The following is a 14,571-nucleotide window of genomic DNA, read 5'->3' as shown; positions in this document are numbered from 1 at the left end:
GGGCAGGAGGCGGAGCGGGTGTGCGGGTCTCCAGAGCGCTGCTCGCAGGAGCGGCCTCCAGATTTCCTTTACTTTCTGTGCCCGGCGGGTCTTCCGGGGCAGGAGGGTCCCACTGCACGGCAGCACCCTGAGGGAAGGCGGAGGGAGCAGACGTGGGCAGCGACTGCAGGGCCTATATGCACTTCAGGTTGGCCTTTCCAGCTAAATTAAATGGCACAAATTCACATTTCCCCATAAGAAATGGCAGGATTATGCACCAAATTTCAAGTTCCAAAGACCGAGGTTCCTCAAAGCACCCACATTTGCATTCTTCCTAAAACACTGGCATTCCGGGTGGGGAGTGCCTATGTTTAAGCTTTTCCTCAAGCTAGAATTTGTGGAAAATTTAAACAAAACTCCTTATCCTTTCATGGGTTACATGGAAATTAATGTAAAGAGGTTCTGGCTTAATCGTATTACTTGGCAGCCTGCAAAGAGTCTGCCTCTTTTACTGCTGTTCAGTCTCTTATTCATGTAAATAACTCTCATTAGTGGTTTTTACCATGAGTAGGGGTTACAGAACCGAGACTGGAAGATAGGAGTACGTCCTTCATGACAGATGGATGGTCTCTTGTGGTATCACAGACAGAAAAATGCACAATCCCTGTGCTCTGCAAAGAGGGAGGCAACACAACAGAGAAATGCTGCTGCAGTGCTAGTGCTGAGATAATCTTTAGGAGGAAGATTACTAATATTTAATTAAAAACACGCAGAGAAGATGCTCTGTCTTTCTGCCAGGAACACCCGCCTGCCACCACCATTACTTACATAAATTAAACTGTGTCTTAGCTTGGAGACTGGAGGGAGCAGCACACAGGTGATTTCAGGGTAACTAATTTTGTCAGCAATTTCCAGCACCATGCTGAGGGTTCAGCCCTCCTTTGAGAATGCAAAGCAGAGATTTCATCGAGCCCTCGTCTAATGCTGCTTCCTACAGGCACATTTTTGGCCAGCCTCAAATTCCTGCAGAGTTTAAGCTCAAACACATTTACAATGTTTGTGATTGTGTAGGAAAACCTCCTATTCATCTCCCAGCTGCAAATCACAGTGGTAAATATTAACAATTCTCAAAAACTGAGCACGTTTGCCCCATCAGCACCAGAACTTGTGTCTCCCCGTTTCTCATTCTGCGGGCAGCCCGGCTGAGCGCCCTGGGGAGAGCAGCACCCAGCAGGGCTGGCGTCAGGATGCCTCACGGCAGGGCCTGGGAAGGGCACAGACTCATCAAATGAATTCTGAAGGCCTAGTGGAGGCCAGATGTCTCGTTCCCACTGCATGAAAATGTGTTGATAATGGTTAAAAAATGACCACCTGCTATGGTAGGCTACTGATAACAGCAGAATACTGTTACTGGTGTGATACGTGAGCACAGCTGAAGTCACAAGAGCAGCTGGCTTTAAACTCAGGCAAACACTCGGCATTGCTTGGACTAAAAGGAACCCAGTGGCATGTGGCTGTATTATGCCATAAATCCTCATGGAGAGTGTCCTGGTCTATTAAGAACGTAGTTAGGATATACCCTCTCAAGCTACACGTCTCATGTTTTTATATAAGCCAGTTCTGATGCAAGGGCGTACTTACTTTCAGATTTAAGCCTGAGGCTTCTCTTCTATTCTGTATAATATTCTCTTAAAAGAACAATCAGTGATGGTGAAAAAGTGTTTAATGGAATACTAAAGATGTATGTTGAAATCAGATATCGGCCCAGACACGCTGCATCTTCTAGTTTTAGTTTTCTAGTTATATGTTACCTATTATATCCTTAACACTGAAAGGGTTTGATTCTCATTTTTTGTTTGTTTGAAAATACTAAAAATTAAATTTGAAATGGTAACTTAGGAAATTAGTGACCTGCAAGTCTAGTATGCAGTTCTTTCATTGATTATGTTCAGCATTGCATATTTTTTTTTTCCAAGAGCATGGTAGCTTGTAAAGTTCCAGTATGCCCACGATAAATGAGGTTCCCCTTAGAAATCGTTGTTCTAGGGAACAGCGGTTTTTGAAAGGAAAAAGGAAAGCACACCCCAGATATATTATACTAACTTTCAGAGCAATTTTGTTCTGCATTCATTTGAAAAGCCAGATTTAAAAATTGACTGTAAATCAGTTAATCCTGCGACAATTTGTGCCTGTGACAGTCCTGTCTTACAAGGTAAATCCGGTTGGTCATAAATGTCCATATGGCAGGTGCATCTAATACACATGCATAAAAATTCCAGCACGTGACTTCCTTTGGGGAGAAGGGCTATAGTAGATATAATTTCTTCCTATTTTTTTAATTGCATGGCATTTAGTCCTGATGTTTTCAGCTCTGTCCACAAGTAATTACACAAATTTCCCCTGCGGGCCTCCCAGAATATGAGAATTCATCCTTCTACTCACCAGCGACAGCCGGAATCTGGTTCTGGTTGCCAAACCCAGCTCCCTCATCGAGGTGGACAGGTCAAGCTCGCTCCCCCCGTGCCCGAGCTCGGCGGCAGCAGGTAAGCGAGGCACCAAAGAGCAGGACACGACTGTGTAGGGACAGCCCCGGCCACCAGCTGCACTTGTACCAGCTCCGCAGCTGCATGTGGAGCAGCACCAAGATAAAGGCGGCCGAGGCCCACCGTTTTGGGTGGGAATGGTTCAGCTGAAGACACACAGCGGTGCCAAGCGAGCAGCTGGCCGGGAAGGTCACTGGCGAGCTGAGCTGGCAGCCCTGTGGGCAGCACCTGTGCTGTGGTGGGCGGGAGGCACTGCCTCCCCGAGAGCAGCGGGCAGAGAAGGCGGGGGGCTGATATGGGGCGGGACGGACCCTCTTCCTGGCTGGGAGGTGTGCGCAGACCTGCTCTGGCAGCTGCGAAGGGCTGCCCTCGACCCTGCGTGACCATGGGAAGGCCATCCCTGGGGCCGCAGATCCGCGCCGCCGGGCAAAGCCCTCCCGAGGACGGGCTGGAGCTGATCCGCCGCTGCTGCAAGGGCTGTGGGGAAAGGCCGCACGGCAGCGCTTTGCCGGGGTGCCGGCCCGTGCCTGCCGCGGACAAAGTGCCCCGAGGCGCGGCCCGACGGCCGGGGCCCCGCGGAGGAGGGGTCGGCCGGGCCCCGGGGGAGGGAGCGGGGAGGGAGCCGGGAGGGAGCCGGGGCCGCGGGTGCGGGATCAGCGCGGGACACGCGTGCGGGCGGCGCCACCTGTTGGGGAACCCGCGGGGCCAGGCCGGGGCGGAACCGCCGCCGCAGAGCGACGAGCCCGTGCCCGCGGCAGCAGCCGCGTCCTCGCCACGGGGCGGGCGCCCGAGGGCGCTGTGGTGGCGCAGACACGGGTGGGCCGCGTGAGGGGGTCGGTGTGGAGAGCGGCGGGGCGGCCGCGGTGAAAGAGGCCTGGTGGGCGCCTGAGCAGCCAGGCGGTAGCGTGGCCGAGTGGTCTAAGGCGCTGGATTTAGGCTCCAGTCATTTCGATGGCGTGGGTTCGAATCCCACCGCTGCCAAGTTGTTTTGTCCCCGCCGCGGCGGAGGCTCTTTTTCGCCGCTCGCACAGCGGAGCCGCGGGGGTGGCCCGGGGCCCGCAGGGGTGGCCTGGGGCCCGCAGGGCACGGCCGGGCCGGGCACGGGGCCGCGAGGGTTGCGGGGCGCTGTCGGGCACACTCCATAAAACCCAATAATAGGCATTGTGTTGAGTACTGGCAACAGTGGAATGTCTTCCTTGCGTGTCTTTTGCTTTAAAATGAAATGAGAAATCCTAATTTCGGCAGTTCTGCCTTTCCTCGCTGTGTTTGGATTACTGCAGCCCTGACCCGCAGACCTTGCCCCTGGGCTTTGCTCCCTGCCCTGGTCTGATGGAAGGTGTCAGCGCTCCCACCTTCTCCAGAATTCTCAAATCTATCTATGATTATTGCCCCTGCCCAGACCGTGATTCCTCTGTATCTCATCCCTAGTCTTTTCCCAAGCTCTCCCATTCAGATCACGCTCTTCATTGTTCTCTCTCCACGTGGAAGATAACACCTTTTCCTCCCCAGGCTGGAAAAGGTGCAGATGGGAAGGGGATTTCTGTTTTAAATTCCCACCATGAGCGGGTGGGCAGGGGCCGGTGCCTCCCGGAGCGCCTGTGCTTTTAGCCCATTTTAGCTGAGCAGTAATTCAGAAGCACTGTGCTCACTCTAGTGGCTGTAGGGATTTGCTCAGTTCAACTGCTTCAGAAGTTACATGCAAAAACACACTCGCACCTGAAGTTCAGCTGAGAAGCAACTAAACTCTGTTAGTTGTTGTCTTCAATAGCTACAGGAGGTGAAGGAAGCTGTGCAAAGATCCAGGCAACCCATAGTGGCAGATTCTTGTACTGTGACATAAATGCACTTAACTAAAATAACTTCGTTAGTAACTTCCAATTTAACTAAAATACCCAGTTTTGACTTGTGAAAAACAGCATGTAACCCTTAACCCTGTGAACTGCAAGGTGCTGTCACAGATGGCTCTGCACTAGGGGCAGGGCAGGGAGCAGTTCTGGAGCAGCATTCAGAGGCACAGCACACATTTCAGCAAAGTTTGAAGTACACTTTTATTTTCCCTCAGATGCACTGAAACAGCTAATTCACCAATTTGCACAGCGAGAAGTCTCTCTACAGCTGGTGTGTGTTATTCACAGAAGCCTGTTCTGGCTGTCCTTTCCTTGGTTCCTCTGTTCCCCAAGGTAGTGGTAGTGAGTCATGGCAGAAGCTGTGGTCAGTCTTTTTGTTTCAGCTGGCTGTAGCTCTTGTTCTTTCTGCAGGTTCTCATTCACTTCAGCAATCAATTTTGAAAGTTGTTTTTCTGATGTGAAATAGAGGCAACAATCCTGACTCTGGTCTGTTTGGGTGATTTGGCCATAATAGTTTACTGTATTTTAATTTCTCAGGTGCAGCTAGTGAGATGTTATACGATTCTGTCTGCAAATTTAAAAATAGCTGCCTGTTTATTGCACTGGGGCCAGTGACTATAGTGGAGATTGGAATGATCTGGGTGGTAATGCTGTGACTGAGTATGTCCAGCTTAGGCAAGTCAGTATCGTCTTTCTCTAAAAGAACGCAAAAGTGAAAGGCCATAACATCCCAAAGAAAGACAGATAAAACTGAACATAACAATGAAAAGAATCAAAACTTTGAGGAGGATGTGATGGTTCCGGCCTCTTGGTGTGGTTTTAATGTAGTGGTCCACGGAATCAGCAAACACAAACTTCTTTGGTCTGTACCCCAGTTGAGTCCGTGCCTTGTCTATTTTAAATGTGTGAGTTACAGAAATATTCAGTACCTACAGGGCAAAAGAGTCAACATACAAAGGTATGAATACCTAGGCAATTGGAACAAACTGTAAATGGTAGCAAAGACACTGTTAAAGGAAATGTAAAATAACCCCCCCAACATTATATCAGTGTCCTATTGACATCCATCACATTATTTTTAAACTGTTCGCTCAAAAGGAGAAAGCCCAAGCAGGCAGTAAAAGCTGCAGAACAGAATCTATAAGACTTGAAAACTTGGAAAAAAAAAATGTTCTGCAAATGTTGTCTTGTTTATGTACCCAAGAAGGCAGATCAAAGCCAGCTCTCAGCCTCCAAGGGCCCAGCCAAAGCCATGAAGAATACTGGCCCGTGGCAGGGAGAAGCTGAAGCAGCCTCTCCCCATTGCAAGCATAAGCTTTTACCTTTTCCAAAATCAGGGCAACAAGCATAATGCAGTGCCTAAATTGTACATGGATTTGCTCTGGAAAGTAGAAGCTGAAGTAGCACTGGGTGGATTTTACTTTCTACTGACTTAAAGTGTACCTCATTATTAACATGTATTAAACCCGTGGGAATTAAGGGAAGTTTACAAACAGACTTTACCTCATTTCTGGTCAGCACTGGGGACAGTTCAACAATTGGTTTCAGCGTCAGATAAAGGTATTCCATTGCCATGGCTGCATAACAAAAGATTTCTACTTGAGTTAAGAGCAGTGACTTGCTTTGCCATGATGACTGTGGCATATCTCACACTGTAAATACTCCTGAAGGATCATCACAGACCTCAGAGCACCATCACTAACATCACCAGACTACTTGCTCACAAGAGGCTGGATTTGATCTTAATTATTGTCCTTGAGGGAAGAGGGTTGGGAGGGTTGGGCACAGGTCAAATGAAAAGGTCATGAGACTTTATAAAAAATGTGGCAACAACAGAGAACTCAGTGGGATTCTGACTGAGCTGCACATGGGGATTGATTATGGAGACATTCACACGTGCAGCAAAGCAGATCTCTTCAGCATATTTCAGGAAGTCATGGGTTTTCACATTTAACTTTTAATACTTACACCATTAACTCCACAAAGTTACACATCTGTTAAATACTACATAAAACCTGTTTTTCTGGGACTTCAATAAGAGATCAGTCTAGTTCCAACATACTGTGCAGAGCTGAACTTCACACTGCTGCACACTAGATGAGCCCACAGCATATTGGTTTTATGCATGAAAATGGAAACTATGGGCAAATTAAAAAACCCAACATTATATTACAGTTAGGAATGAGGGTAGCACGGACAGGAAAGAGAAATGTTGATAAAATATTTTACCTGATGCATAAACCAAGCAAGTAGGAATACGTATCCATGGCTTCCAGCGACCTAATCTTTCAAACTGAAAGAGAATAAAAAACCAGTGGAAAACCCAGAAACTTCAAACAAGTTTTAAGTTTTCATTATACAAGATATTTGTGGAAATATTTACTGATAAAACAGAAAAAATAATTATTGCTGTTACTATTTTTCATTTTTAAGGGGATTCCAGTTAAATGTCACATGCAGACACCATGTAATTTTCAAGTATCAGTCTTAAAAAAAGGGAATTTACAAAAATTGATTGAAATCTCATGGTGTGCTGATACCTAATTTAACACTGTTACATATTTATGGTTTTTAGACTATAATTAAAAATAAAATGGTACTTTGAAAATAATGTATATTACAGATTAATACTTAAGATTTATATTTTTCATCCACCCAAAGTAACCACCATTCACAGCTACATGGCCCAAAAATGAAGGGAATAGCAGCTCAGAACAGGACACTGGTGTAGATGGTCCTTTGCTCTCAGGGAAAACAGCTGCTTTAATGCAGTATTTTAGGTGGGCTTTGTTACAGTGCTGATCACACTGAGATTCAAGCAGGAATTAAACCCACGCTCAGAGAGTTCCCAAAGCAAACATACAGAATTTAACATGCACACAAAAGCTGGAGTTGCATACAGTTAAAGCAATTAATGTATTTGGAGATGAGTATATATGGCACCTACAAGTGGAGTTAACCATTCAAAAATGTTGTATTTTTCGCCATCATTAATGAAATACACCTGGCCACTCTGTTAAAGAAGTAGAGAAGAGACAAGTTAGTAAAAATAATACTGCATATATATTGACTTCTTTTTCTTTATCTCACTCCTTATGAATAGCTTCAAAATAACACAGCACTATAACATGTGTGGATGTCCATGTGAGTCACAAGCTGTCCACCTGTGTTTCAATCACTTGCACTGTTGAGTGCAGTGAAATTGGTGGACAGGTGGTTTGTGTGATTAACATGCCCTGGAATAAATGATTTATTGCAGATGTGCCTGTTCAGAGTGGCTGCACTGGCTGTACAGAGACACCACTGAAGGTGGTGCTGCATCTCACTGGTGCTGCTGACAGGTACCCACCAAAGGGTGGGACATGCTCTGCTCTGGGTCTAGTTGAGATTCACTGGGATCTGTAAGACTCCATCTGTGTAAACCAAGGGCTAAGTTCCCTCTTTCCCTTTTGCTTTTAGGGTTTTAGAAATAGTAGTTAAATCCACTTTGAAACTCGTTCTAATAGACTTTAAGGGCAGTGCTTCTATGTGAATAAAAACCTGTATTTACAAGGAGGAAAACAGTTGCAACTGTTTTTGAAAGCAATGAATCCAAATGAAATGTGCTTCCTTTGGCTATGGTATGGGAAGAACTGATCATCACAGTTCAGAACATTAAACCTGGACCTGTATACAGGGGAGGGGCGGGGGGGTAGATCTGCCTGAACTTCCACTGTCATATCTGACAATTCTTTGCTTATCTTCCAGAAATGGCAAATATTATATTAAACCAATGCAAAGATAGAGATATTCTTACAGAATTGGATATTCCAACTCCTAACACGCTGCACAGCCAGTGCTGCCCAGTCCCACACTGTTCACAGCACATTTATCAACTAAAGCCACAGACAACAACATAAGCTGAAGGACAATAACACTAATTACTGCTACTACAGGAGTTACTATAGCACAGGGTCCACTGTCAAATGGAAACTGTGGTGCTTTTATTGTGTACTTACAGCTATGTAGTTCTTCTGGGGGGTGAGAGCTTCAGCAGCTAGAATGTGAGCTTGGGCAAGATTCTCTACATGCACCCAGTTCACTTTAGCAGAAGGGTCCCCAAACTTGAAGCTAAGTAGCCCTCTCTGAATAAGCTTCTGTAGACACAAACAAACATGAAACCAGAGCAAAATGTGTTTTAAAATGAGGTACAGTGCACTTCCTTGTCCAGCGAAGTGTAGGTTTATCTCTACTTAACAAAAAAATAAAAGTTCTGTAATCAAAAAGAAACAAGAGAAGTACAAAGAGCTCTAAAAACATTGCCTTTCAGTAACCTCTTGTACCAGAAAGTGTTTCCAGCTCCCTAACTTGTTTCATTGGACAGTGAAAGCTGTTCATAGTTGAGACTGGAAATAAGATATTTTGCTGTATCTCTTTTCATTAATATTTTAAACCATTTGGTGTAAGTTGCATGTAAACAGACATTTGAAATATCAGGGATTGGCCTGAATCTTACAGTAATTGTTAAATTATAAAGCTGGATTTTTATGTGCTTGTATTTCAAGAAAAGGCTTTTTTAAGGTACACCCTTTACAGATGTAATGAAATGCCTGTTTAAAGAAGGTTATAATATACCCAGCAGACAACTAAACTGTTGAATTGCTGCCCAGTAAGGTCAGTCAATTTATACTACAAATAAGTAATGCTCCTTACAGCTTTCTACCTGTATCTTAGAAAATTCTACTGGTTAGAAAATTAAAATCACATACTGCTAGCCTTGGCAAGTGTCTTTGCTCTTCTGGTCCATAGATTCCTGGGGGGCGAATAACACACGTATGGAGTATTCCACCTCCTGCAAGATTTGATAAGAGCATTCTTTAGTGACCCTCACATGACTATGTTGTATCTTTGTTTGTATGAACCAAAGGCTGTGGTAACAGAGCTTACCCTGAAATAAATTAATTTTGCTGTCTTAAAAAGGTGCTGTATTAGTAGTCAGATATTAATTTGGGAGAATCAGAACATGTGAAATAGCAAGGTAATATTCAGAGAGGTCCTTCCAGCATAGTTGTGTTACTAGAAAATACTAGATATTTCAAAAACTCTTTCTAACCAGTCCCTTGTCTCTGTGCCAGAGCAGTGAATGAATGTGCCAGCTGTGGTGATGAGGCTGGTGAAGTGAGCAGGTTATTCAAAAATATGTTGGAAAGCGAAATGAAACCAACTGAGCTCACCCAAAATTATTGCTGGGAAGCAGTGACTCCCTATCAGTACAAGGTGGAGCTGAAAGGTTCCCTCAACAGCAGGCACAGCTCCCACTAGAGCTGATGGAGACACTTGACAATTCCAGTGGGATCATAAAATCCAATCACTTCCCAAGTACATCGGTTGGCTGGTTCGTCATCTGCTAATAACTGCTCTGAACAGTACTTGAAAACATGTAAAATACTCAGTCCTGCTATGGCACAGGATCAAAATGGGATGTTTGGAACACCGAGTGGTTCTAATTTCCTTGACAAATGCAGAACTGTGTATTGGTCCTAAAATTAAGAGGGGCTTTGATGCAAAGAGGTGCCAAAGAAATGAGGCAAAAAACCCTCCAACCTTTATTTTTTTAAAACAAAATAATTCTCTTGGGATGAAATGTCCATCAGTGACTTTCTATCTCTTATAGCCCTCTGCAAGTATCAAGTGAGTCTTTTTCTGTAAGTTGTCTACAGCTAAATTTAGCTCAGTATCACTTGGTCACATAGAATCATGTTGCACTTTACATTAATTTGTTTTGCACTGGTAGTTATAGTATCTCACAGGTGAGCTTAAGTACTCAAGTGTATAACTGGCTTCCTCAACATGGAAAACTTTGGGAAGCACTAATAAATAATTCCAGGCTGTAGTATCAGGTGGCTACTTCAGATTTTAATATATAACTTGAGGGTGCATGGAGAGTGTAACAATTTAATCAGCATTCATGTTTTACTTCTGTTGCATAAAACAGTGACAATAAACAATGGGCTTTGTTTAATTTAGCTGTCTTAATATTTTCCATTAACATCCTGAGCTCATTGCTACCATGCTAAAACCTTTTGTGGACATTGTGGGAACTTAAAAACAATTAGAAGTAATTTTTAAGTGAAAATACTTTAGTTTGTGAGAGGGGGTTGATAACTTAATTTCATAATTAAGGAAGGATTGATACAGGAGACAGGATGTTGGGGGGGAACAAGAAGAGGAGTCGTAAATTCTGCTATGAATTAATGCTCAGATAAAAGTACCTGCTAGTGGAGTCCCATTAGCTGCCAGTACCATTTGTTCTGCGATGGATTTGGTTCTGGAATAATGATCAACGTGCTACAGAGAAAAAGCAAATACATTTTTATCTGTTCTTGGAATGACAGGGCAGAGGGGCATCTCTTCTCCATTAGCTTTTACTTAGCAAATGGCAACAAATACCTCAAAATACAAAAATACAAATACCTAATTAGGTATTAGGTTTAAGGTAAAACACGTGCATGTTGTAAGGAGGCATTTTTGTTTATGCAAATCTGGTTAATTAATTTCAGCACATTTAAGAAGCAATAAATATGTGTATACTTTGAATGCTGCCAGGAATGTAACTGATCACTACTTTGTAATCTGGATTTCTTCTTCAGGTAATGGAAAAGTCAAAAGCCAAGTTTTGAAGAGATTACCTCTGAAGTAACCCCCTTGCCATGGGCAGGGACACCTTCCACTAGATCAAGTTGCTCAAACTCTCATCCAACCTGGCCTTCCTTGTGCTTGGATTCTGGCATCAGGTAAAACATTGTCATAAAAGCTCCAGGCTTTTCCAGAAACAAGAAAATAAACGAAGAGGAAACTTGAAAATATGTACAAACAAAATACCTTGTCAAGTGGAAAATATGGCACAGATTCCTCATCCCCATCTTCAATGGGAAGCCCTCCAAACACCACATTCACTGTACTGGTGTAGATCAGCCGAGAGATGTTGTGCTCTTTGCAAGCTGCAGGAACATACAAAGCCAATTACTTTATGGAAAATGAAACAATGTGGGAAAAAAAAGTTTGTATAACCTTATTCTGAGAAACTGTCAAATCTTAAAAGGGGAAATCCTTCCATTCTGTGATTGGTGAGTTGAAAGGCAAAGCATATTTAAAGGGAAGGCATCAGTGTGGAACCAAGTGCTTCACTCTGTGGCACATCCCAGTCTGACACATCACAGCCTGTCATAGAATGGAGCATAAAAAGCAATGACACGTTTCCTCATCTTCTGCCAACAATGTAAAGCATTTGGTAACAAATAGTGTGTGCCAAAAACACCAGCTGGCTTTCTCTAAATGGTATATGATACTTGATGTGCTCTACTAACACCCAATGGCACAGTTAGATACGTACCATCAATGATGTATCTTGTTCCATTGATGTTTATGCTTTCAATCTGTTCTTTCTGCCACTAGGAAAAGAAAGAAATTGTGCATTTTTGAATACATAGCAAATTCAATATGGAGGATGTTCTAATGTCCTCAAATAAAGGTAATTAATTTAGTGCTTTGATTATAAAAAAGATCTTTTAGACTGTTGTTTCTGACTTCACGTAGTCAAATGATTATTTTTAAGCTATGCCTGTATTTTTCTTGTATTTTTGCAGACTAGTCTGCTTGAAGCAAAGAGAATCACAGTGCTTCCAAGAAACATGTCCTGGTATGTTAAATGTTAAATATCTGTGTTTCATTAGCACTTCAGTGATGAGTGGCCTCTGCCCAGAGCAATTCCCATTATGCATTGCTCAGTGGCAAACAGCTCTGAGTGAGCTGTTCTATCCGGACAGGGTAATTACTGAAGTTCCTTTTATTAAATAAGGTAAGAAAGGGGGATGTGTGTAACTCTAATCATAAAAACTGTGACTCAGAGTACACTCTTAGAGCTTTTTGCCTTGACTTGAAATACAGTGGTCCTTATAATTTAGATATATAATTTATAATTTAGTGCAGTTTTTATTCCTCGCATTGACCTTACACCTAGGAATTCCTTGTGAAGGTTTAGGGAAGGATCAGGGGTTTGGAGAGAACCAGCCTCTCTTGTCTTTCCTTTTGTCTTTATGCTGTTTCAGAACTCTTCAATGCCATTTCCATCTCAAACACCCTCCCAGGCTGCTGGTGGAGCCTCTGATGGAGAGGAAATCATTCTGCAAGCAGCCTTTTTGCAGGGGGCACTCCAGTTTGCACAGAGCACTCTACTATGGTAGATAAAATATACTATGCTGTGCTACAGCATCAAGTCTCTCATTCTCATTATGGGCAGTCACCCAGAAAAAAACCAGAACTGTTTGGACTCACTTGCTCTTTTCCTGACATTCCATATGAAGCTACATGAAACACAACGTCAGCCTGTTCACAGGCTCCAAGTATGGCACAGTAATTCCTGAGGTCTGCCTGTAATACATAAGAAAACATATTTGGACTTGAAATCAAAGCTTCAGGTGAGCATTTGTCATACAGTGGGTTAGCACAGAGGGAATCCATATATATAATGCATATTTAGAATTGTATGGGCTGTACGTCCTGGGCCCACCCCAGTGGTTGCTGACAATCATACCTTGCTTTCACAGAACCCAAAGGGCTTTAAAGACATTCATTAAGCTTCATAATACTCCTGTATTTTTTCTACAGGGGATTAAACTAAGGCACACGTGAGGGCAGGGTCCTGAGGAGGCAGGAGCAGAACTGCTCTGTGCTCCACGTTACAGGTTTCACTGCTTTCCATATTTCAGATATACTAAAATCCCTTCACCAGAATTCCTGTGGGATGTTCACACAGTCAAAAAGGTTATTGGAATTTGAAATAATTTGCAATTAGCTATTTGGATTCTCTGAAAACTAGTAAAATGTTATGGAAAAGGCAAATGAACTAATTTTGACTGCTGGGAAAATACAATTGATCATACCTGGATACACATCACTCCACTGGGAATTTCCCAAATAGGCTCGTTCATGTCATAGAGAACAACAGAAGCTCCTTTGCTGGCAAGAGCACATCCCAGCTTGTATCCAAAATAGCCACCACCTCCTGTCACCACAGCTTTCATACTGGTTTTATTCAATGCTGCAGCATTTCCATTCCATTTGGAGTTTTACAAACATTTCAAATGTCCGTATACTATACTAGAGATAGCATCCTGAAAATAAATAACAAAGGTTGCATGTTTTGGGCTAAGTCTTAATTTGCAAATGGCATTCAGAATAATAAAAGAAAAACTAAACAAAAAAAATATTTTTGCCTAACATGGAGAATGTGAATTCAAATTTTTTCCACAAATGGGTCAAAATTAGAATAATGGTACAGATCCTAATTTTTTATTAGTAGAAGAGAAATCACTGGCTATGTGAAACAGTCTGGGCTCAGTTCAGTTCATCCTGGTCTGCATCACAACTCAAAGATGGCTGTAGGGACCGATGTGCTATAGGGGTCATAACTGAATTTGAACTCTTGAACTGTCAGGAAAACTCTAGAGGTAAACAAATTGCATTTAAGTTTCTGTGCTTAAAACCAAGCAAGCAGGGCCAGGCAGAACAGCAGCCAAACACAATGTCCCCTAGAGCAAAAGAAATCTTCCATGTTTCTTCCACTCGTCCCCAAAGACAGACATCTGAGGGAAGTGGTATTTCCAGCTCCTTTCTAAGTAGGAGCAGCTGAGCATAAATTAAGAATACACCGTGTAGTTACCACTGGCAGTGATGGAGTTGAGAGAGATGAGTGTTTCAGGAGAGAAGAGGAATGCCTGATCCTTACTTTATAATTTTAGAAGGTATATCAGAGAACGAGGTTATCAAATCCCCTCGCTTTTGAGAGGAACTTGAATAAAATAGCTGCTCTGAAAGAAAGGGTCAATGAGTGCACTAAGAAAAAGTTAACAGCGAATCACTTATTTCCCGAGCATGGAGGTTCTTGCCCATCTATGGGTTCATCGTTGCCAGCCGGGGCATTTCAGAGGCTGTGGCTGCCGCCTCCCCCCGTCACCCACATCCCTGCCCTGGCCGCGATTAAACATTCAAAGCCACCCGGGCCCCGCCGGGAGTCTCTGCATCTCACTTGCGAATGGCCCGGGGCCGCAGCGCCGGCTCTGGTGCTCCGAGGGTCGGCGGCCCCGCGCCCTCAGCGCGGCCTCGGGCCGGGGCCGTTGGGGCCGTTGCCGCCCCAGGAGCCCTCACGGGTGCCGGGAGAGCCC

The 14,571-nt window shown here is 43.8% G+C and overlaps 2 protein-coding genes and 1 non-coding gene across 3 annotated transcripts in view; 1 reads left to right on the top strand and 2 right to left on the bottom strand.

Annotated features, from left to right (window-relative positions):
• Positions 1 to 2,527, bottom strand: part of EEF2K (eukaryotic elongation factor 2 kinase) — a 28,819-nt gene extending 26,292 nt beyond the window's left edge. Inside the window, exon 1 of the mRNA XM_064673010.1 lies at positions 2,422 to 2,527. The gene's annotated coding sequence lies outside the window, so the exon portion shown is untranslated. The remainder of the gene's footprint in view (positions 1 to 2,421) is intronic.
• Positions 2,528 to 3,421: 894 nt separating this feature from the next.
• Positions 3,422 to 3,503, top strand: TRNAL-UAG (transfer RNA leucine (anticodon UAG)). The gene has a single exon. It is a non-coding gene; the product is annotated as a tRNA-Leu (tRNA).
• A 1,049-nt stretch (positions 3,504 to 4,552) lies between these two features.
• LOC135423105 (putative short-chain dehydrogenase/reductase family 42E member 2) lies at positions 4,553 to 14,545 on the bottom strand. The gene is made up of 12 exons (XM_064673004.1): positions 14,436 to 14,545; positions 13,291 to 13,521; positions 12,683 to 12,778; positions 11,742 to 11,799; positions 11,231 to 11,349; positions 10,621 to 10,696; positions 9,118 to 9,200; positions 8,368 to 8,505; positions 7,317 to 7,382; positions 6,599 to 6,662; positions 5,873 to 5,946; positions 4,553 to 5,298 (listed from the first exon to the last, which is right to left on the bottom strand). Exons 2-12 carry the CDS (start codon positions 13,429 to 13,431, stop codon positions 5,050 to 5,052), a joined length of 1,164 nt encoding a protein of 387 aa, XP_064529074.1. The 5' UTR covers positions 13,432 to 13,521; positions 14,436 to 14,545; the 3' UTR covers positions 4,553 to 5,049.
• Between the last annotated feature and the right edge of the window lie 26 nt (positions 14,546 to 14,571).

This window comes from Pseudopipra pipra, chromosome 16 (assembly GCF_036250125.1).
Source record: "Pseudopipra pipra isolate bDixPip1 chromosome 16, bDixPip1.hap1, whole genome shotgun sequence".
NCBI lineage: Eukaryota > Metazoa > Chordata > Aves > Passeriformes > Pipridae > Pseudopipra > Pseudopipra pipra.
Note: the sequence above shows the minus strand (reverse complement) of the source record. Positions and strands in the feature narration are given on the sequence as shown.

Excerpts from the sequence above, each read along its gene's own strand:
- LOC135423105 (XM_064673004.1), bottom strand. The coding sequence starts at position 13,431 with ATGAAAGCTGTGGTGACAGGAGGTGGTGGCTATTTTGGATACAAGCTG. Across the intron at positions 11,350-11,741 it reads AACAAGATACATCATTGATG|CTTGCAAAGAGCACAACATC; the intron begins GTACGTATCTAA and ends ATGTTCCTGCAG. Across the intron at positions 5,299-5,872 it reads CAGTGCTGACCAGAAATGAG|GTACTGAATATTTCTGTAAC; the intron begins GTAAAGTCTGTT and ends TTTGCCCTGTAG.